The following is a 24,063-nucleotide window of genomic DNA, read 5'->3' as shown; positions in this document are numbered from 1 at the left end:
TTTTCATAAATTGACCTACTGCAGTAAGTGGCTTATTCTTCAAATGTATGAGTTAGGTTAATCATCCACTTACTTTAAAATTCCCACACGTCAACAATTAATTATGCAGCATTCAGCACTAGGGACTAGACAGATTGTATATCAGCTTGATTGATACAAACCTGAACTTTATAATTAGCTGCTTTGATCAAGCATTATGTGGTATTTAAATGGACAAGAAAATCATAAATGAAAGAAAACACAGTGATGCATGTTTCATTTTTAGAAAAAAGGTCAATAAGAATTTATTGAAAATCTGCACTTAAAAACGTGTCCAAAAGACCGCTATAAGCCTACATCTACAGAGGGGAAAAAAACAAGGACAAGTGCTAAAATATAAACAATTTCAGAATATACATTTCCAGTCTATAAAATATTAATAGAAACCGCTGAGGTAAAATCTAGAGGAAACAACAGCTGCAGCCTCAGGCAATTATGAAAAATGGAAACGGAATCAAAATTATTTGATTTTATTTAAAGAAAATGACTCTTTGCTTTCTCACCTAAGACTGGCAGGGTAACGGGTAAAGTGTGTGGACACACACACATCTTAAATCATCTTAAAGGTTCAGCTTAAAATTGTCTCTATGGGAACGGTGTTAAGGCAAAGTGGGATCTTTGGGTCTTCTCAATATTCCAATCATATGGCAACTAATTTTGTATTAAATGCTACAACAAACCAAAGATAAGAGGGAATATTACTTGGCTACATTTCTTACAAACTGGCGATTACGTCCATCACATCGAAAAGCAAGTAAGTATGACGGATTTATATACCGCGCCAATAGCGTATAAAAGAAAGTGTACGATAGTAACTTAGAGGAATGTTAAAGCTAATATATCAAATCGACAGGGTGGGAGGGCAATTAAGTTTTAAGGGGAGGCTTGTGTTTCCTACTATAACGGGCTCACGGTTAACTCTGGGACTCGAGGTGCAGGCAAGCACAGCATTGTCAATACAGCATGGGCGGACACACACGCGGACACACACACACGAAAGGGGCTGTGCCTACCTCAGAGCCGTGCACATTTATTTAACCAAAAGCCGGGGGGGAGAGCAGCCAGAATAGCTACTGAAATGGCAAACTCTGCTAATCTGGTACAAAGTGGACTGGAGCAACCGGGATTCGACTCGGGGGTCAGCTGCTTTCTACAAATTTCGTACAACTGGACACACCCTGAGCGAGTGTGTGAGTGCGTGCGCGTGACTGTACAGCATTCTAGACATTTGCGGGCAGCGGTGATGTGGACTTTTGACACTAAGGCCCTGATTTCCTACACAAAACATCAGCCATTTATAAAAACACGTTAAATCTCAGTCCATGGTCACCGTGTGTGTGTGTGTGTGTGTGTGTGTGTGTGTGTGTGTGTGTGTGTGTGTGTGTGTTCCACGCATGAGATTTAGCGTCTGTGGCTGGCGGACTCTACGGAACATGACTGGCTAAAGGAAGGCAGCAGAGACACAAACTGATTGCATTTCATTGGCTCCTGCTCCCAGCGGGGCTGGTGGGGGAGAGGAGGGAGGGGATGGGACTGCCCACCCCCCCCAGATTTAAAAGTCAGTACATTTTAAATACATCAGAGGAACAGAGGTGGCGTTTGCAATGGGTGACTGAGATCGGCGATCGCCCTCAGAGTTCGTGTTGCGGTGCCGGTGCCAGTGCGGCAGGTGAGCGGGCGAGGGCACGACGGGCATCATCGCCCGCTGCTGTACCCGGGGAACAGCTGGGTGAGGATGGCCTGGAGGGACTTGTTGACGCTCATCTGGTGGTTCTTGCCCAGGTCGTGTCGGCAAGCGGGGCATGTGTACACTTCGGCCTTAAAGGACCTCTGGAGGCATTCCTACACACCAGGAGGGGGGGCAGGAGAGTTACATAAACACAAAAGGGTATAGGTTACAACAGCTGCTCACCACTACACACACACCCTTCTTAGGGGCAGTGTCATTATTACACACACGCAGACGTACACGCACACGTACGCGCGCACGCACCTCTCTTAGGGGCAGTGTCATTATTACACACACACCACTCCACTCCAAGGGGCAGTGTCACTACTAGATATATACACACAAACAAAAAAAACTCTGACAGGGGGGTATTCCATCAACCTCTCTAAACAAGGCGGCGCTCAACAGAAATAGCCTGGCTTGAACTAGCGTATACTTTCACTTCAGGCTGAAGCAGTTCCATTAACTCAAGTTAGCTGCATCTTGCCCTCGTTTATTCAAACGAGGCTTAAATCAGCTTCATGTCTGCTTGTGCACGAGGTAGAAAAGTAGACCAAAACTATAGATGGACGAAAAGAAGATATATGTCGTAAAATTAAGGCAAACTAGAAGATTTCAGTTCGATTTACAAGCGCCATCTACAGGATTTTCATCGGAAGTCATCAAATTGAACACAGAGAGAAACAAATAGATAGTTACCTATAAGGAGAATAACGAAATCGTACTGTAAATCACTTAACAGTAATTATGATGGTTTGAATTGGACTTTGATTGTCTTCACTCTGAACAAAATGAGTGAATAAGAATAGGCTATTTAAACTCAAACAACTTTGGCATTGGCTATTCAAAATTAAAGATAACCTGCTACATTTCTAGATTAAAAGGGTTCACTGTAAAATATTTTTTCTGTGGTCATAAAAGAAATCCGTATGAACGTAGCCTAATTTAAGCTGACCTATTGTGTCCCATAAGCATAGTTCTGCCAAAGTGTTTGTAAAATATAATTCGCCTATCTGAAATGCAATAGGCCTATTTGTCATACAATATTTAATTTGTGTAATACACAGTTGATTTGATATCCATGAACTAGCTATAGACCTAATCAATAGACTACATGAAGCGGTTTTAATTATTAGCAGCCTATAAAGGCTACAGAATTAGGCAACTAGCTTGCATAGCCCACTGATAGCCTGTAGGCTACTGTCACTGAACAAGTCTAATGTGCATGACCCTTTATCAATAGTGCCTTTCATTAAAGAGTATAACATGGCATTATTAATGTGTTAACATGTGTAACTTCATCGCATGGGAACCGAACCCGAGAACCCGCAAAACATGACCGACTTGCTAACCCGTCACGCTGCGCATGACACCATGAAAGACGCAAATTACGCAGAGCAGCAAGATTCCTTGGACCACACGTGTCAAATTCAAACATTTTAAGTTGCATAATTTTAAATTCTTTGAAACTAGCGGATAGGTAGCCTACATCAATGCTTGGTAACACTATCGGGAAAAAAAGTTTCTCCTTTTATTTTTGAAGTTGTAGGCTATAGTTGACGACAGTACAGGTTGACGGAACCATCTTTTGGGACTCGTTTTCCGACTGATGTTTTTTTTGCAACACGGACTAATTTAGCTCGGCAGTTAGCCTGCCACCGACCAGGTTAGTTCTGTGGCATAAATTCCCATGGTTACTTAGCTGGGATTCAGGTAAACCACACTAATGGAACGGAACTCACTAAAATTAGCAAGGCTTATCGAAATGAGCCAGGTTTAGCCTTTAGCGAGGTTGATGGAATACCCCGCAGGTAGTGTCACTGTTCTATACAGACACACACACACACAGTAAAATCATTGCAGTCTGTGTTTAATAGTGACACTACCCCTCACACAGTCAAAACCGCTCCGCTCAGAGAGGGGCCCCATCTTACCCTGCAGACGTTATGTTGGCACTCTGTGGTGACTGGCTGGAAGACCACTTCCTGGCAGCAGATGCACAGGAACACCTCCTCCACCTTGTTCAGGAATTTCTGCAGGGGAGGAAGTGACAGTCAGACCACAAAGAACTACAATTCCCATCATTACACATCTCAGTCGGTCAGGAATTGGAGTACACTACATATCCATGGAAATGATCAAGGAGAGAGATGTGTAAATGATCAGAGGGGTGTGTGTGTGTGTGTGTGTGTGTGTGTGCTTATTATAAGTGAGGGCTTAGAAGTGCATAAGTAGTTCAGTGTTGAACGGCACGTGTGCGCATGTGTCGAGAGTGTAAAAGTGTGCGCGGATGAGAGTGAGGCTAAATCTCAATCTCTCACTCTACGCACTCACACACACTTTGATGTGCGTTTCTGCCAGCTTGGTGAGGGCTTGAAGTGCTTAAGGGCTGGCTCACACTCTCTGTGCCCTTTCCATATGTCGTCATCTATGAACACTTTAAAGTGAATTGATTAACTACAATTCATGGCGTTGTGTGACGTGAAACATGGGGTTACCCAACGTTTATTTATTTATTTTATTGTTCCTGTTGTGAACTCTTACATATTTGCAAACTTGATTACTTACAACAGATATCAGTTAAGTGTGTGAGGGTCCAGGGCTTAGACCTTAGGGAAGACCCTAGGATTAAGCAAGCGAGCGAGCGAATGTGTGTGTGTGTGTGCGAATGAATGCATGTATGCATGTATGAGTGTGTGCGAATTAGTGTGTGTGTGTGCGAATGAATGAATGTATGCATGTATGAGTGTGTGCGAATTAGTGTATGTGTGTGTGCAAATAAATGAATTGAGTGTGAGAATGAATAGAGTGTGAGTGTGAGTGTGAGTGTATGAATAGAGAGTGTGAGCATGTGTGTCCACTCACCGGCCCCAGGCTGAGAGACTGCATGGCCTCGTCCCAGAGCTTCTTGTTGAGCTCGTCTCCCTTGATGAGCGCCTTCTGCTCGCGGCTCAGCTTGTACGCCTCCACCTTCATCTTCTTAGACGGGCTCTTCGCCGGGGACGACTTCTCCTCCGCATCCACTGGAACACACACAGCAACTTTAGCACCACAGGTCAATGCTAGACTCACATACACTTCCGGGAATCCGTAAAAACATGAGGAGGGGTTCAAAATCCCCCTTTATGCAGAGTAGAGGCCATAGACCTCAATGGAACATTGCTCTGCATTAAGGGGGCTCTCCCCTCCCCTTCCCCCTTGTGTTTTATGGATTCACAGAAGTAGCTTCTGATGGAGTGTCTTGCTCCACCTTAACAATCTGTGGAGCTACATCACTACACACACAAAGGCCCTTTCCGAAACGGAGTCCCTACTCACTTCGACTCGGTTAACGAGTGAACTTCCTTTTCAAGTCCACTCGTGGGTGCGGAGAACACTCGCATTGAAGGGGTAGGGGTTAAAACAGCGCTACATTTCGGATGCGCTTGAAGGGAGAAGGAAATTGACGTCATTAGTTTTCATAGAAATTATGAAGGCAATATTAAATCGCCAATTAAAGGTGCCGGTACAGTCCACGCACCCGACTTGTCGTGCAACATGTTGACGTCACGGGGAACGTTGTAACCATGTATACTTGCGCGTGGTAGTCGCGACACAATTTGCAGTATTCTCCTGAACAGAGGCACGGTATCCATTGACGTTAATGGCAGTAGCAACTAGCTTCTTTGCTGATATTTCAGACTTGAAACTTGCAGACTTGCACAACTGAAGGATTAGCCTACCATCTAGTTTATGAGGTGAGTTTGTGTAATCTCCCTAAATGGAAAGATTTTTTTGTTTTTTTCTAGGTCTAGCAGATATCCTTTGGTTGAAAAATTAATCTCTTCGTTACCTTTTGCTAGAATGCTTATGTGTAGAGATGCACCGATTGCAATTTTTTGGCCGATTCCGATTTTTCATGGAATTTGACCGGCCGATACCGATTTTAGCCGATTCCGATTTCATTTCTTCTAACCACTTTACAGCACACACAAAGAGTTATTTTCTATCTTTTCTTTAATACAACATGTTACTATAGAAATGTAATCAACTTATTATGGCTGGTAAAAAAATGTTAATAGACAGATTCTTCTTCAAGTCCTCTTCAGCTGTATTTCAAGTGTGGGACATTCACACACTACTTGGCCTAATAGAAATGCACTGTGGGAACACCCATGTTTTTCTTCTCATATCTAATATCCCACTGTAAATAATAAATATCTTCTGAATAGGCTACTGATAAGTGTATAACTGGATAATTTGGTATGCTTAGGTGCTACACAGGCTGAGATGTTGGAGAATTACAAAAAAAAATTTTTTTTTTTGAGAAAACAGCCTTGAAACACAGCCAATCAATGCAGTCTACACTCTTCTTTTAACTTTCGCGATTGCTTGTGGTTACAAAGGAAGTGCCCATATTTGGATGCCATAACGTTATGCAGGAGAAACACAGCTTTCCAGCGACACCACACATGATATGTTTTGTATCACGGTCGCGGTAGACAAAAGGTAATGAAATAAACCTCTAAATGTGTAAATCAGACGTTGTTGTAGTAGCGAAAGAATACTCGCCAAGGTGGCAACCGAGCAAAATGTTTATTCCTGCCGTGTCTCGGCTTAAGTGCAGCATAACCAGCCTACTCCTATGTCGTTGTTTGTTGACAGCGCTTGTGGTTCAGCTCTGGGCACGCAATCAGCGGCAAGGACGGGCGGAGATGAGCGCTGTAACCTGAAGTGACAACTTAAATAAATTCCACGCAATATGACCGGCACAAAATCGGCATGTCTCAGACTGACCGGCCAGTCGCCGGTCATGGCCGATCACGTGAAAATCGGCCGATTCCGGTCATCCGCCGATCTATCGGTGCATCTCTACTTATGTGCCTCGGTCCTAGTCATTTCCCCCTAATTCCTCCTGTTGCAACTCTCACTGGTAACTTCGTCAACTTATCCAATGTAGTTCACGACTGTAAACAAATCAGTCATCCAAACGGCAACTCTCGCTGCAGCCTAGCCAAGTTACCTTCCCACTTCTCAAACTTACTATTATTCAAACTTCATGACTACAGTCGTTTTAAAAATGAATGGGCTTATTTAAGATGTTGGCTTCAATCTCTTCCTAGTTGTCGTGTGAGGTTGGCGCGCGCCCCTGATATCAAATGTTCGTTGTACGACACGTCGATGCACGGCTGAAATCTGGCTCGTGACACAGGAAATTGCGTCATTTTGCGACAGGTCGGGCGCGTCGAGTATACTTCTAGCTTAAGATGTTCTGGACACCCCTGTGTATTAGGATATACATCCCTCTTCTCTCCTTTCATTACTATGAGTGAGGAGTTGCATTTTATGCTTACTTACAGCCTACTTCTGTACGATCTTGCACATTTTAGTGAGCATCAAACTAAACATGAGTTGTTACAATGTAGCTTAAATCACACTTGTCTGTAAATGCTGTCATACGGACCAAAAAACAACTGACAGGGAGATTACACGAGCAGCACGAACACTTGAAAACGGTTGCACCTGCGTGCCAAGACAGCATCCATGCTGACTTGCTCCTGGAGGCGTGGTAGCCCCTCTCCCTAGGCATTTCACTCGACTCGTTTCGGATGATACTCAATGTGGCGGACCCTCGCGTGAACGCGCAAACAAAGTGGAAGAGTGTAGGGCTAGGGTTAAGGGGCACGTTTCGGAAAGGGCCAAACACACAACTTGTACAGTAAGTCTCTCCAGGCCCCACCCACTCACTCTTTTGGGACTTCCTCTTCCTCTTGCCCTTGCTGGGTGTCTCTGGCTCCTCCTCCAGCTCCATGGCCTTATTCTCCTTCTCCTTCTCCTTCGCAGCAACCGCCTCCAGGTAGCCATCAGGGTACTACACACACACACACAACATTTCAGGCTACGACTCGCACACAAACATTTCAGGATACTACACACATGGGGTTTATGTGCTTGAGTGTGGACATGTGTGAGGAGTGTAAGACGTGTGCGTGCGAGATGTGCAAGTGTAACATGTGCTGTGAGGAGCAGAGAGATGGGGCAGTGTGTGTGGAGGTGCTGGCATTGAGAGGTCCGTCTGTGATTTGACTAGGCACATACAGACAGTGTGTGCGTGTGCGTGTCTACCTGCATGGTGAGTCCGAGTTTCTTGACGCGTTCCTTCCCGTCTCTGGTCCAGGGGGCGGGCTCGTCGTCGTCCCGCTTCAGCAGGTAGCGCCACACCAGGAAGCCCGACTTGCCCTTCTCCGGCCAGTACTTCTGCACCTGGAGACGACAACACAGGTGAGACACACGGGACAGAGACTACGGCTTAGACAGGTTAAGTGTGAGGTGTGTAAGACGTGAGTGTAACGTGTGTGGTGAGGAGCAGAGATGGAGCAGAGTGTGTGTGTCAAGGAGATGCTGACATTGAGAGAGATGTCTGCGCACACACGTGCGTGTGTGTGTAGCGAGATGGGGCAGAGTGTGTGTGGCTTAGACAGGTAAGGGAGGGAGGGCAGAGAAGTTAATAATTAGAATATATTATAAATTAGAATATTTAGGATAATCGGAATTTTACAAAGGATGTAAGTGCTGCAACACTTAATTACTTGAGTGAGTTACACGGAACAGGTGAGACTACAGCTTAGACAGGTAATGTAGGGAGGGCAGTAGGGGTGGGGAAAATATCTGATTCTTTGATGCATCTCGATTATCTCTAGAATGATCACATCTCAATGGCTGAACTTCGAGCTAGCATCGAGCCTGCTCGACCGCACCGGCTTCCTGTCTGTAACTGAGTGAGCACTACGCAAAAGAGATGCTCAGCACATTTAAAAATAAATAAATAAATACATACAGCGATAATACCAATAACCGTGATCATCTTGGTCACCGTCATGTTACATTTCCATACCTTTACATCTCTAGGGGACAGTATTCTAAGTTGTGGCACAAACTCTGCACTGTGTGTGTGTGTGTGTGTGTGTGTGTGTGTGTGTGTGTGCATGTGTGTGAGATGTGAAAGTGTAACGTGTGTGGTGAGGAGCAGAGAAATGGGGCTGTGCGTGTGTGCATCTGAATCTGACCATGTAGATGCAGTCATAAGAGTCGCAGTCCTCAGGCTAAACTTGCTCTGAGTGCGTGGGTGTGTTGCAGATACCGGCATAGCGGTTGCCGTCCTTGGGCTGAACTTGCTGTGCGCGCGTGCGTGCGTGCGTACCTTGTAGATGCCGTCATAGCGGTTGCCATCTTCAGGGCTGAACTTGCTGTGTTTGCGGCCCTTGCAGCTGCGCACCACTCGCACAGGTTTTCCCGCCTTCCAGTCCTTCGCCTCCGCACCGTTCTTCTCGTTCACCGGAGCGTTGCAGTTCAGCGCCAACGCCCTGCTCAACACACACACGGTCAGAGACCATCAGCCACACACACACACACACACAGTTAGAGACCATCACCCCACACACACACACACACGACAGAGACCATCAGCCAACACATTCCAAGCCCTGCTCACACACACTCAGAGTCAGAGACCCTCACCGTACACAAACACAGCTCACACTCCAAATCCTGACCAGACAAAACACACGTTTCACACTCCGGTCAAACTTTTAGCAGAGAACAAAAGCACTCACCTGTTCATATTGGTCAGTTTCTGGTCACATGACTGCTCAGCTGTTCTCTTATTCCCAGACAAATCCCGCCCCCCAGAGCCTGTGTACGTAAACTCATTTCCATCATCCTGAGAGAGAGAGAGAGAGAGCGAGAGAGAGAGAGACAGAGAGAGAGAGAGAGAGAGATCCATGAGTTGTACTCATCACTGCAGAGTAGCATCATTTCCCAACTATTAGCTGCAGTTCATACACTGATTTTGCAAAATGTCTTCAGCTGGTCAATACACGGGGGCAGTTAAATTGCATAACACATTGTCCTGTGGCTTATACACAATGCAGCTAATACACAGAAGCAAAGGCGATTTACTAGGCTACCAGGTAGAGAGGGGAAGAGAACGAGATTCATGTGCTGGGCTACCGTAGTGGTCAGTACCAGCTCCACCCACCTTGTCGTCCTCGTAGCCGCCCGCGAGCACCAGAGAGTAGGCGCCGTCGTTGCTCCTGCCGTGGATCCCCGCCACGTGGGGTCTGTGCACGCCGGACTCACTCACCTGGGAACGGAGACGGACGTCAGACAGTCAGACAGACAGAGACAGACAGAGAGTCGTCCAAGAGGAACATCTATGATTAATCGATAGTTAAACGCCAATTCTCCCGACGATCGACTAACAAAATGTAATCGAATGCCCATCCCTAGTTGCATCTGATGTTCCGCTAACGGCTGCTTACCTGCACCCGGAACTTCCACTGGGTTCCGACGGGCACCCCTGGCACGCGCCCGTAGTGGTTGGAGGGCACAATGGTGCATTGCTTGGTGCGCCCCACACACGCCATGCCCTGAGGGACAGAGGTCAAAGGTCAACCAGCTGACATCACTCACCAGTGCCAAAGCAGCACTTCACAAACAGAGGCTAAGACCAAGTTATGCTAACCATCAGAAGACTGACAACATTTGGGAAAGACTGGAGCCTTAAAGGAACCGTATGTCAGAAATGTATTTCAATTGATCATAAAATGGCCCTGATACTTCACTCACTAGACATTAAGAAATCATGCTCATTTCAAATACTTCCATCACTGACAACAGTAGTCCGGCCAGGATATTTTCATTTTAAAAGTGAAGTTGCAGCCCTCAACTGATGTTGATGTTGTCATGTTATGTTTTGGCCTGATGCGCCACCCTCCACCTTTCTGCTAATCACAGTCAGTAGTGTTTCGGCATCTGGGTTACCAGCTCTGGGGCCTGTACTACGAAGGGAGCTCAACCTACCCAGATGTAACCCAGGGTTACTTTGCTAAACCGGGGTTGACAAAACCTGGTTATCTTCATTGGTGTTAATCGGTACTACGACGCTGAGTAAGAAGTTGATTTGTTGAACTGGGGTTAACCTCATCGGAGTTGGTGCGCGTTCACATAAAATGGGCGGGTTGCAGCGCAAATCACCGCTTTTAATGATGACGCGATCACGCTATTTTACGCATTAGGAATGAGCAATGATTATAAAAAAGTTGCGAGGAATTAAAACCCACTTTACGATACATCAAATACGTCGGCAGCAAGCAAAGCAAGACAAGGCTGTTGGCAACGTAGGCTATTGCAGATCGGATATATGAAAGTAAAGTTTTATTTCATGTTCCTTAAATAGCCTATGTGTTACGGAGGATATAGCTTGCGGAATGTCTGAAATGTGTTGAAATAAATACATTTTGAGTTCATAAGAGTCCTACAGATGCAACACAATTCATGCCATGTATATTAATAAATATTAATAAAGGATAATAGGGCTCGGGATCATGACGTGAAAACTTCGCGGGCGCAGCCATATTGGCAGCTTGTTTACTATGGATTACTATGGATTTACTCCCGCCTATATTAGTGTGTTCCTGTTACTTCGTTTTTGCCTTCTTGGTCGTATGTTGCTGTGTAGTGGGGTGTAACAGCACCACCCATGATCGCAAGAGGAAAAGAATCGCTAATACTACATTTCTGCTTCTTGTCTTCTGCATCTGAATGAATGGACATTACGCTCGGTGCGCTACCAATATGGCGGCTATGCCTAGAATGCAAGGCTTGTTCCCGAGCCCTATTGAATGTTTAGCCCCATTGACTGATTTAGTGTATGCCTATCCTGTGAACATTTTAGATGCAACGGCAGTGCCGCTGGCAGCAGGTGAAAATGAAACTCAAGAACATTCAGAAGGTTTATAGGCCTAGTTATAGCTTGCATTAATATTTCTTAATTATGAAAATATGTTATATTGCCAATGCTTATAGCCTCCACTTTGCCTCGATCAGCTGACAAATGCAACGAATTCCCTCGGCTGAGAATGTATAGGCTATCTTTCATAGAGAATATTAGCCTATATGGAGAAAGATTCTGGCGGTCTTTAAAAACTCTCGCCTTGCGAAGAGAGGCGCTTACAATTTGCGCTCCAATAATGTATCTTCCAAGTAGCCTACGTCGACATTGTGGGGTGTGGTTAACCGCAAACCTCGGGTTAACCAAGATCATAACCTGCTCGGAGCAGGTTTGAGATGCAGCGTAAATTGCCATGGCAGCATACCTAGGTTAAAACCTATCCACCTTTCGTAGTACGGGTTAACCGGGAAGTTACGCCACACGTGATCAACTTACTCTCGAAGTTACCCAGCTAAGCCAGTAACCCCGCTTCGTAGTACAGGCCCCTGCTCTAGTTCCATTTCGTTTCTCCTGACCGCCAGAGGCGGTGCTTTCAGCACCTGGATGTCAATCACACGTACGTGTAGGTCGAGTGTTTAGTGTCTGTCCAGTGCTCCGGCACAAAAGGCAGGTCAACCCAGGATATGACCTCTTGGCAATCTTCTCGTGGATATTCCGAGTGACTGCCAAGCTCTGGCAGTTATCCGAAACTCATAGAACCGTGGTTACATACATAACCATCGTTACCACAACTGCGGTGTACGCCGTTCTACAGCATTTCGAAAGTGATTGCAGTACCAGTTCTGGCCAAAATCCTACATACGGTTCCTATAACTAATGCCCCCATTCAAGCTTTACTCAAAATACAATCTTTGAAGAATCTTTCCCAAATCTTGTTGAAGTCCTCTGATGTAAGGATGGCTTAAGACATGATGTGTTGGCATCGTCCTGGCTCTCTCTAGGCTAGTCAATCAAAGGAGTTGAAGCTGTATTTAGTGACCAACAATTCACTCAGTTGGCTACAGACCAACTCCGCATGCAGATGGTTTTGTCTGTTATGTCAATCTGTTCTCGTCATCACTCATACAGCCACAGATATGGCTCATCCAGACCACACACACACAAACGTCCTTAGCCCATAATAACCTAGCCTGACGGTACCTTTCCCCAGTCCCTCTGGCTGGAGGAGGTAGCAGACGCCATTTTGGACTTCTTCTTGCTTTCCTTCAGCTTCTCTCCTGCCAAAACCACCTCATTTACATCGTTCCTGCAGTCTGGGCAGTACCTGAGACACACACACAGAAAATGTCACTCATTATATTCCAAGGTATCTACATCTCCTGATTTTGTCGCATACAACATGCAAAACTTTCAAATCTCAGAAACAAAAAAGGCAAATCATCTTCGGGGATGCTCTCTAGCGGAACTATCAGTTTTAGAAAACACATTGGGTGCATTCGTAAATTGCCACTCCGAGCGCTCCGAGCACACTCTGAAATGTTTTAACCGTCTGTAAATTCAGAGCGTGGATGGAATTATCATCATTTGTTTATTCGGAGTGTACTCTGGGCACTCCAGCTGAAAGGACGGAGTAGCAGAGCGTGACGTCACGTCACCTCAGCCAGCTACTAACGAGAATAACGCTAGATTGTAACAACAGGTTAGCATTTTAGTGCTAGACGAACGTTTCAGAGTTGACATTACAAGCGTTGCTCATCAAGATTAAGTAGACTGTTTAAATAATTGCTCTCACAGTGTTCATCACTGTCAAGAAGCTCTTGTATCAGTGGAATTGAGTTCTGAATAATATACAAACCCTGCTTCAAAAGTGCCGTAGTGACGTCCATATACTAAACGTAAACACAAATAATCGTTCGTAAATTCACTGGGAGTTAGAATGCTCGTCTTCTCCGAACTTCAGAACGTTAATTCTACTTTTCAGAGTGTCAGATTGAATTGAATACGAACGCACCCATTATTGCATCCCCATACTATTCTATATTGTTATCACCACCATCCTACTCTATATTGCATCTCCAGCAGTCTCACCAGTCCTCGTCTTCTGGAATGTTCTCCAGCGGAGGGTTGAGGCAGTATGTGTGGAAGGCCATGTCACACTCGTCACACAGCAGCTGCTTGTCGGGGTCCTGCTTCACACCGCACACGTGGCAGTTGCACCAGCGGCAGTTCTTACTGGGGTTATCCTTACAGTGCTTACACTCTGGCCCGTTGGACCCTGCACACACACACACACACACACACACACACACACACGGGTTATCCTTACAGTGCTTACACTCTGGCCCGTTGGACCCTGCACACACACGGGTTATCCTTACAGTGCTTACACTCTGGCCCGTTGGACCCTGCGCACACACACACACACACACGGGTTATCCTTACAGTGCTTACACTCTGGCCCGTTGGACCCTGCACACACACACACACACACACACACACACACACACACACACACACACACACACACACACACACACACAGGTTATCCTTACAGTGCTTACACTCTGGCCCATTGGACCCTGCACACACACACACAGGTTATCCTTACAGTGCTTACACTCTGGCCCGTTGGACCCTGCACACACACACACACACACACACACGGGTTATCCTTTCAGTGCTTACACTCCGGCCCGTTGGACCCTGCACACACACACACACACACACACGGGTTATCCTTACAGTGCTTACACTCTGGCCCGTTGGACCCTGCACACACACACACACACACGGGTTATCCTTACAGTGCTTACACTCCGGCCCGTTGGACCCTGCACACACACACACACACACACACAGGTTATCCTTACAGTGCTTACACTCTGGCCCGTTGGACCCTGCACACACACACACGGGTTATCCTTACAGTGCTTACACTCTGGCCCGTTGGACCCTGCGCACACACACACACACACACAGGTTATCCTTACAGTGCTTACACTCTGGCCCGTTGGACCCTGCACACACACACACACACACACACACACACACACACACACACAAGTTATCCTTACAGTGCTTACACTCTGGCCCGTTGGACCCTGCACACACACAGGTTATCCTTACAGTGCTTACACTCTGGCCCGTTGGACCCTGCACACACGAGTGACCTCTCAGATCCACACACAAACACTTACTCTTGAGTGGGCTCTCAGATCCGGGTTCTGCTCCATCCTTGCTGCCTGCCTCCTCGATCTTGTAGATTTCCGTCACAAACATGATGCGGCAGTCGTTCAGAGAGTCCCCAGCTTCCCTAAACACACACAAACAACAAATCACTACATGATACAGCATTCCTAATGGCATTGACACACACACACACACACACACACACACGACAGAATCCCTAAACACACAAACAAACCACTACACCCTTAATGGCACTGGCACACACTCTAAACATAAACAAACTACAAATCACTACGACACAGCATTCCTAATGGCACGCACACACAATAACGACACAGCACAGAATCCCTTAACGCACAAACAACAAATCCCTATACACAACTACACAGAAACAAACATATCACTTTGCGGCACAGCACAGGCAAAACACACACACACCCCAAATGACTACACAGCACTCCTAAACACAAACAACATATCACTACACGACACAGTATCCATACACACTTCATTTATAAAGCACAACTATTTAGGGAAGTCATGAGTGTGGTCATAAGGCTTGGCCAAATGACCACCCTCGACCACTTGAGAAATTACCAAATCGTAAAACATGAGCGTACAATTCTGAGCAATATATTCTGCTTCAGGTTAGTCCATCTCACCTCACCACATTATATGCCTACACCCAACTCTGCTGGGGTATGTCCCCCACTGCTGCCAATCACACACACGTACCCCAGCAGTAACTTAGTGTGAGGGCAAGAATGAGATCTACACTTACCCTAGCAGTGACTTAGAAAAGACACTCTCCTGCACACACACACTAACCTCAAGTAGAAGGCACACACACACACACATAATTTAGAGTAGACGGCCCCCGTCCACGCCCCCACACACAGTTAGTAACCCCTCTCTCTCTCTCTCACACACACACACACACACGTACCCGAGCAGTATCTTGGCGTAGATCTCCCTCTGCGTGCGCGTCTCCTTCTTCCTCTGGATCTGCGCGTCGTACCAGTAGCCGCGGTCCTTGGGCTCATCGGGGTTGTAGTTGAGCATCACCACCATGCCCTCCTCCAGCTGGTGCCACTGGTACACCGTCCGTGCCCGCGGCCGCACGTCCTTACCCGCCATCTCCACCACCCCGTAGTCTGGGTAGCTGCAGCGGACACACACACACACACACACGAGGTTGAGCGAGACACAGGATAGAGTAGCACCCAAACAGGAGGAAAGTGTGAGCACTGGGTGAATGAGCCTGTGTGTGTGTGTGTGTGTGTGTGTGTGTGTGTGTGTGTGTGTGTATGTGTGTGTGTATGTGTGCTGCATGAGTTTCCACACACACAGGTTAAAAGGCCACTGTTGTGGTTACTGGAATGCATCATGAACCAGACCACACATATCTTCCACACACACCTCCAACAGCTGCAAACCCAATTTCCCTGCAAACCATTTAAGTAAGGAAGTACAAGCGCAATTATAGAAGTGCAACACAAAGCCATTCACGCACAGAAAACCATTTTTCCTCCAAGTAGGAAAAGTACACTAATTGTCAAGGAGGTCCACCACACAGCGCTATAATGAGGAACAGAACACATACACAAACAGTCAGACTGTACTAGGGGACGTGCGATACACAGTCTACGGCAGACGCTCTCAAAAAGGTGAGGCGTCTCCCCTGGGGGGCGCCAGAGAGCAGCAGAGGTGGTCACATGTTTACACAGGCTTTAGCTAAAGCAGGTAAACACCACAAAAAAACAATGAAACTTTACTCCGCCTTGCTGCTACCGATGGGAGGAAAAGCTGCTACCAATCGCAATGTGCTCCCAGAGTAACACTTGGGGTGGGCGATACGCACAAAAAATAAATACCTTGATATTTTTGTGATTTTGACGATAACAATAATCAGTCGATCTCCTTTAAAAAACTTCTGTTCAGCTAGCTACTTAAACACAGTTACTTTACAGCTCATTCTTTATGAACAGCACCATTACAATAATAACCAATAACCCAACCTCTGACTTAACCATATCAACCAATGCATGGTTACTCTTTACACATTTCCAATTCTGCCACCATTTCTGTGTGTGGCAATGACAGTGTGGCCAACTCATCAATGCCACTTGAATGAAGTACAAGCACAAAACAGGGCTCCAGAGTGCGACCAATTTGGTCATCTCAATGTTTCCCAACTCTAAGACTCAAAAGGGCCTGTCCCAAGGAGAAAAGGTATTAGCCTACCTTGAAACTTAAAGGAATAGTTCGGAATTTTGGACATAGGACCTCATTTCCAACTTTACCGAGGTGATATAGGTCGGTGGAGACCGTTTTTATCGCGTTTAGCCCCTTCCTTCAGTTGCAGCGTCCCCCTTTGCTAACGCTGGTTTTGAGCTAACACATTTCTACGGTAACATCAGTCTGACATCAACAACAGTCTTACTCACTCCACCGCACACCCGAGACAAGTCAATTAAATCGTCGGACTATCGATATACATGTCCGTGTTGATAGAATAATTTTAGAAATAAAACTAACCTTGCAACTCAATGATTTATTACATTTTGAGGGACTAGTTTCTCAATATCAATCCGCCACTGCCATACAGGGAACAAAGTAGGCTATTGCAATGCGATGCCAGGTTCGTTTTATTTCTAACATGGTTCTATCAACACTAGGCATGTGCATCGATAGTCTGACGTTAAAATGTATTTGTTTCGGGTGTTCTGTGGAGTGTTTTCAGTGGCAGGCTGGATGTTACCGTTGACTTGCGTTATCTTGGCACCAGATTAGCACGAGATGAACGCTGCAACTCATAGGAAGGGCAGAAATTCACCGAAAATGGTCTTCACCGACCTAGATCACCCAGACTGAGTTGGAAATGAGGTCCTATGTCCAAAATTCCGAACTATTGCTTTAAACACACGTGGGGAAACTGAACAGTCCAACCAGTAGACTAGCCAATGCTAAATTTGTTTACAATTTGAGGCTTCAAGCCGACAGCTGAATTAAAGAGGCGGAGTTGTAATGAATATCAGAATTTTCAGTATATAGAATATATAAAGAATTATATATACTGTATATATAAATCTTTATAATTCTTTATAAAGAATATGTATATTCCTTACATTTTGTGTTTCAAATAAAGACAAGCTTTTTCTACGCCTTATTGTTAAATCATTCACATTATATGAAAGGAGATCGATAAAAAGTTGACCTTTTGGCGTTAAAGGCAATGCAATGAAAAATGTGGGTGCATCTAAATTGTGTGCTGGTGCACCTAAAAAAAAAGCTAGGCGCACCAGTGCAACCAACGCAAAAAGTTAGTCTGGAGCCCTGCAAAACAAACATTATAGAGTGTGTGTGACATTGTGGACCCACTAGAGATCATGTGACATGCTCTGCGGCAGACAGGGGCTGTCGGTCACATACTCGAATTTAGTGAATGAACAGGGTTTCAATTCAGGATTGAGTATTTTCCCCCTTAAATAATGTAAACACCAGATAATGTCAATTCGCATATTGTTAAAACAACGTCAATATTATCGCAGACAATATCACCCCTAGGCAACACACAGACAAACACAGACAAACACACAGTACGGTCAGAAAATCCCTTGGCCAATGCAGTGACCGGCCCCTAGCTCTTCCCACTCAACATTTCAGCTTACAAACTATAGCACACGGGGAAAGATGGCATCCTGCCAACGGTCACCACACACACAACCGTCAGCCCACTCATATATACACACACACATACAACCGACCGCCAGCACACGCATGCGTGCACACGCACGCACACACACACACACACACACACACACACTCAACCATCCCCCACTGCACAACACACCCAAATTCAGCCAACAAGCAGCAAACTGATGCAGGCCCACCCAGATTCAACCGACCACCAAAGCATACATGTGCTTGTGTGCGCACACACACACAAAAAATCAATTTGCCGCCACCACAGACAGACAATGAAGTTAACTGCCACCACAAGAACAGCCTGCCACCTGCCATGGCATCACGAATGTGAGGTTGTGTGAGGTTGTGTGTGTGTGTGTGTATATACACTGAGCCTCTGTGCTATGGTCAGCTGTGGCCCGTTCACAGTGTATCAGAGAACACTTTGCTTTGCCTGCATAGCCGTCTTCTCCACCATGCTATACTATTCTATCTATACATGGACACACACACCCTGCAGCCAGATAGGGAGGGACACCGGTGCAGCTCAGATGTCTTAACTTTTATTTACTAAAAGGTGCAAAACATCACTGACTAACGTTTCCATAGTCACATCTTCATCAGAGTCCACTCTCTTACATTATCGGTCCTGGCCTGGTTGCACCGGATTGTCGCTAAACAGCAGAGGCACAGAGAACCTTCCTTTGTCTGCTGATACACCCTGCAGCCAATTAGAACCAGTAGACTGCCCAAGTCGGCTACAATTGCACTGAGCTGTTGGCAGCATGCTGATCTAGACTACAGTAATTGCCTGTGTATTAGCCGCATTGTGTATAAGCCGCAGGTCAGTGTTCAATGCAAATTTAAAGAAACAAAACCATATTAATACCATATTAGCTGCCCCTGTGTATTAATTTCATGGCTGAAGAAATTTAGCAAAATCAATGTATAAGCCGTGGTTAGTAGTTGGAAATTTACAGTAAACTTAAATTGTCAGCACGCACACAACATCCAGCAGATGATTTGTTAAAACAGTTTATCGTTCAATTCAACTCAGTTTTATTTACAGTAAATAAAAGGAATAAAGACCACGTTCAGACACAGCACCATAATAAGCTGCTATGCCTGAACGTGGTCTTTATTCCTGTTGGTGCATCCTCCAAACCCACCCGGCCATCACCACTACAGCAGTGCCAATGGCCTGTGTGTGTGTGTGTGTGTGTGTCAAGTCTTTCTGGTGCAAGTGTAATCTTACTCTTAATACTTGATGTGGAAACACTTGTGTGTGTGTGTGTGTGTGTGTGTGTGTGTGTGTGTGTGTGTGTGTGTGTGTGTGTGTGTGTGTGTGTGTGTGTGTGTGTGTGTGTGTGTGTGTGTGTGTGTGTGGTCCAAGTTCCATGTGTAATGTGCAGCTAACAGACGTGTGTGTGTGTGTGTGTGACGCTTACTCCTCGTATGTGACATGGTAACGGATCTCCTCCTGCTCCGGCGCTGCCACCGCCTCAGTCTGTGCATCTCCATCCGCTGAGCTCTTGGTCGTCTTGGTGACGTTGACGACCTTCGCCTCAAACCAGGCTCCCATGTTCAGATCTCTGGCGTCCACAAATTCATTTATCTGTCGAAAAAAAACCAAAACAATTATAAAGCACCTTCCCACTACAAACAACCCTGGCACCTACAGAAGCCTGGGATCAGTTCAATATCAAAGCACTTCGCTCAAGTTTCCTGACTGAGCGACATGTTTGGTAAGAATGGTATGCACTTGTACATAACAGGCTTTGAGGTGTGCTTTCTATTGTTTGGTGGGTGTGTCAGGGGTAATACTATCAGCAACAACGTGCATTGAAAAACCTCCCGCATTGAAAAGGCATTGAGCACATCGCCACCTGGGTTCAGTCAGAGGAACTACAGTGCAGCGCCTGATCGCAAAACTGCTCAGACTCGCTCAGAGTGTGTGTGTGTGTCCAACCTAGCATGCAGTGTGTGTGTTTGTGTCCAGCCTAAGCATTCAGCGTTTGAGGTAGGTGTGTGTGTATGTGTGTGTCCAACCTAAGCATTCAGACTCACCTTGTAGAAGCCAAAGCCCGGGTCGACGAGGTCCAAGGCGTCTGTCTGGGCGGAGCTTCCTGCAGCCTGTCCGTCCCCCTCGCCGTGCGTCGAGCACTTGTCCGACTCGCTCTGGGCGGAGCCACAGCCGGAGTCCGAGTCGGACAGCTCCGCCTCCTTCTCCTTGGGGAGCGGCGCTGGGGGGGCACTCTGCCGCACCAGCAGCTGGACGATGTCGTTCAGGCCAACGTTGTAGTCGAAGATGGTATGTCCATCCTCCATCTGAAACGCACACACACACACAATTAAAGCCTACGTTACAGTCAACGATGAGGACATTCTCCGTTTCAAACACACACACATACATACACGAGGAGGACAGCCCTGAGATGCTCTAGAGGCACACACACACATACTTTACTCCTAAATCATAGAGGATGTCCAAAACGATGCGGGAAACGGCCAATCGACATGTTTTGCAACATCTGTACATCACGTTAAGTCGTAATGGTGTTACCTGGGTGGGTGAGCCCGGAGGGTTCTGCTCACACTTCTGAAACATTTAGTAACACAGGGCAAATAAAACCGCCACATTCAGATGACACAAGACTTACTTTTACAAATGCAAGATGGGTACAGAAGGGGGGGGACCTAATGCATATTTAAAACAGAAAGAATGCCAAGAAGGGGCTTCCCAGCTTTGTTTACATAACACAATAGGGGGCTGTCATCCAGGGGGGTGTGCCAAGTACTTAGTTTAGTGACAAACCTGAGTAAGTTAAGTCAAGAGTAAGTGGTAAACCTCCTAATAGAAGAGCTGCCCAGCTTTATTCTCCTAACAAAACAATGCCATTGGGCTCTTCTTGTTGGGGGTTTACCACTTATGAGTTAACTTATACCCCGCGGGGCATACAGTTTAGTCCCAGACTAATAGCGAACCTAAAGGACGATGGAAAAACCGCTTTACGGCAGGACTTCCCGTATTCAGGAAACTGACCCAGGTAATTTAATACACCACACTCTATGCAGATGGCTGCTAAAATACACGTTTTCCTACATTCTGTCAGGGCTGATGACTGCCCTCGTCTTACACCCATAGCCCTCCCACACACAGAAACAATTACACCGTGCGAACACTAGGCACAAGTGAACAGCAAGGACAGCCATCTACAGACAGCATGCCTTTCATACAGCGAAATAGTTTGCCGTAACATAAAAGTGTATCTACACAAAGTCAGGCACCCCATCTCTCGCTCTCATGCACACACATGCCACGAGGGCTACTAAGCAGGAAGAATGAGCAAGGTTTATAGGTTGAAGGGACGGGCATGTTTACCTCATGAGTCATGAGTATGGGTCTATGGGTGTGCGTGTTGCGAGATTGGGTCTGTGTGACGTGAGATTGGGTCTGGGGGGGGGGGGGGGGGGGGTGGAGGGAGTGAATGTTCCACAGTCAGAGGGCTCTGATTGGCCCATACCTGCTTGCCCCGGTAGAAGAGCCTCTGCCTCTCCGGTTCCACCTTGAAGAGTTCCATGATCTTCAGCCGCAGGTCATCCACCTTGGTGAGCTTGGACAAGGAGTCCACTCGGTGGGTCTCCTTTCCGTCCATGGTGCGCACCTGAATCCACATTGCAACAGCCCTGCAGGAGGAAGCCACGACACTCAATACTGTGTCTACCTACTGTGAATATTTCTCACACACCTTATCAAAGATCTTGTCAATTATTGCTAACTGATACAAATTCCTTTTACAGTGGCCGATTCTGCTCGCCACTTCAAACACATTTTAGGAGGCAATATAGTCATTTAGGCTTCTCAGCTCCGCCCCGTGGTGGTTCTGTTGTCTTGAGACATGACGCGCCCCCTAGTGTTCGTCGGGCCCAAAAGTGATTCTAGACTCGAGGTCCAATGCTCAAGCTTGTACTGTCAGTGTTCGGTGCCAAGTTACACCGATACATTTACGATGGAAATAAGTCTAATGTCCCAATACGAACTTTAATAAAGCGCGATGGGCGCAAAAATCTAACAGAACTTTCAACTGAATGTCTTTGTTCCGAATGCTTAACACTACCGAACAACGCCTTCCCTCAGCGACTATCTATTAAGGTAACGTTACAGTTACTAATATCCAGTGATACTAACATGGATCACCACAACAATCTAACAGCTAAAGAATTTGCATTTTAAACATAACTCCATCAGACATGTGGACATTCACTTACGTTATCAAGCACTTGCAATGTGCCTTTCGGTTAACGTTAAACCGCGCTACAAGGCATTTGTTTCCTCTTTGCCGATTGGTTAGAAGGCTGGGCACTTTTGTTAGCGTTAGCTACCTAGCTACATCGACTCAACTAACTAATGTTACCCGTTTGTACTGAATAGTTAGCTAGCCAGCTAGCAGACGAAAATCTGTATGAAGTAACACACTACCAATCCCTAACAAACAGAGCTAACGTTAATCCCTGAATGGCCATTTGGAGAAGGCTGGCCATGAGGAGTTCTACTCACGCACTGACAACTGACTTCACCGTAAAACTAGCCAGCTGACTGTCTTCCACTACAAAGTCAAATGGCTTTCAATAAACGTTATTAAGTGTTAACAAGCAAGGAACATTAAACTACGATTTGACTGCGCTTATCATTAACAGTTAGTCTTCTCGTGGTCTTTAAAACTAACTTCACGTTACACGTCTTACCAGCAACAAAACAAAGCTATAATCATTCCAACATATCGGTCATTTAGAAAATATTCAACAACAATCACGCTGCAAAATAGATTCCAATTTGGAAGAAGTGATCAAATTGCCGCTAAATTCTGTTACTGCCAGGGTAAATTCACTTGACGTTAGCTAGCTAACCTTAACTTGACAATCTCTTTGCACGGACCCAACTTCCACCAAATATAGACACAGATCAAAAGAACCCACACTTACCTCTATTGACTTCCAAACACAAAAGGGAATCGCGGCAAAAGATCACCCAAAAACCTCCAAACTATTGTGAGGCACTGAATTTAATAGCGGACCAAATTCTCTCCTCCAGGATGTCTACAGAAAGTTGAAAGCCGAATCAATAAGATTCTTCCACAACGTGTTTGTCCTCCTGGTCCAGACTTGCTGCTCTGCTATTGGTCCAGGGACCTACTGATCTGCTCTGCCATTGGCTTGCAGGTCTATCACTCACGTTTGAGGCCGGAGCTTAATCCCAGCGCGCGAAACTAGGGTCTCGTTGCAGGCATGCTTTCCTATGTATCTACGCGAGAGTATGCAAATGACCCACGTCCAGCTGAAGACTTGAAAACAACATTCAAGTCAACTCCATATAAACCATCTAGAGAATACGAATTGATCCGGGAGCGCCAACCTCATTGTGGTTTCCACACACCCTTATGAATATGTCAATACATTTGGTTATCAGTGGACTTGTTTAGGTGGAAAACGTGCTCATCTGTTAGCCCAGAGGGCGCCGCTGCTTCGCGCAATTTGACTCAATAATCAGCCATTTGTGGCGCGTTACATTGTTGTGAGTCAGTCCGCTTCATCCAAATTTGGCGGGAGATCTCTGAGACGCCGAAATGAATAAGCCAATTCTTCTTATCTCGGCACGAGACACCACCGCACTCAGGACAGGTCCGCTGTCGCCGATTACCGTTCGCTG

At 46.1% G+C, this 24,063-nt stretch overlaps 1 protein-coding gene across 1 annotated transcript; it reads right to left on the bottom strand.

Moving 5' to 3' along the window:
• Nucleotides 1–253: 253 nt before the first annotated feature.
• Nucleotides 254–23,485, bottom strand: uhrf1 (ubiquitin-like with PHD and ring finger domains 1). Its single transcript, XM_062556167.1, has 17 exons — nucleotides 23,340–23,485; nucleotides 21,881–22,043; nucleotides 20,424–20,684; nucleotides 19,805–19,971; nucleotides 15,616–15,831; nucleotides 14,678–14,793; nucleotides 13,569–13,755; nucleotides 12,681–12,804; nucleotides 10,069–10,176; nucleotides 9,786–9,890; nucleotides 9,361–9,467; nucleotides 8,949–9,111; nucleotides 7,874–8,011; nucleotides 7,496–7,619; nucleotides 4,634–4,791; nucleotides 3,703–3,801; nucleotides 254–1,881 (listed from the first exon to the last, which is right to left on the bottom strand). Exons 2-17 carry the CDS (start codon nucleotides 22,031–22,033, stop codon nucleotides 1,735–1,737), a joined length of 2,373 nt encoding a protein of 790 aa, XP_062412151.1. The 5' UTR covers nucleotides 22,034–22,043; nucleotides 23,340–23,485; the 3' UTR covers nucleotides 254–1,734.
• Between the last annotated feature and the right edge of the window lie 578 nt (nucleotides 23,486–24,063).

The sequence above is a fragment of the Sardina pilchardus genome, chromosome 15 (assembly GCF_963854185.1).
Source record: "Sardina pilchardus chromosome 15, fSarPil1.1, whole genome shotgun sequence".
NCBI classification, from domain to species: domain Eukaryota; kingdom Metazoa; phylum Chordata; class Actinopteri; order Clupeiformes; family Clupeidae; genus Sardina; species Sardina pilchardus.
Note: the sequence above shows the minus strand (reverse complement) of the source record. Positions and strands in the feature narration are given on the sequence as shown.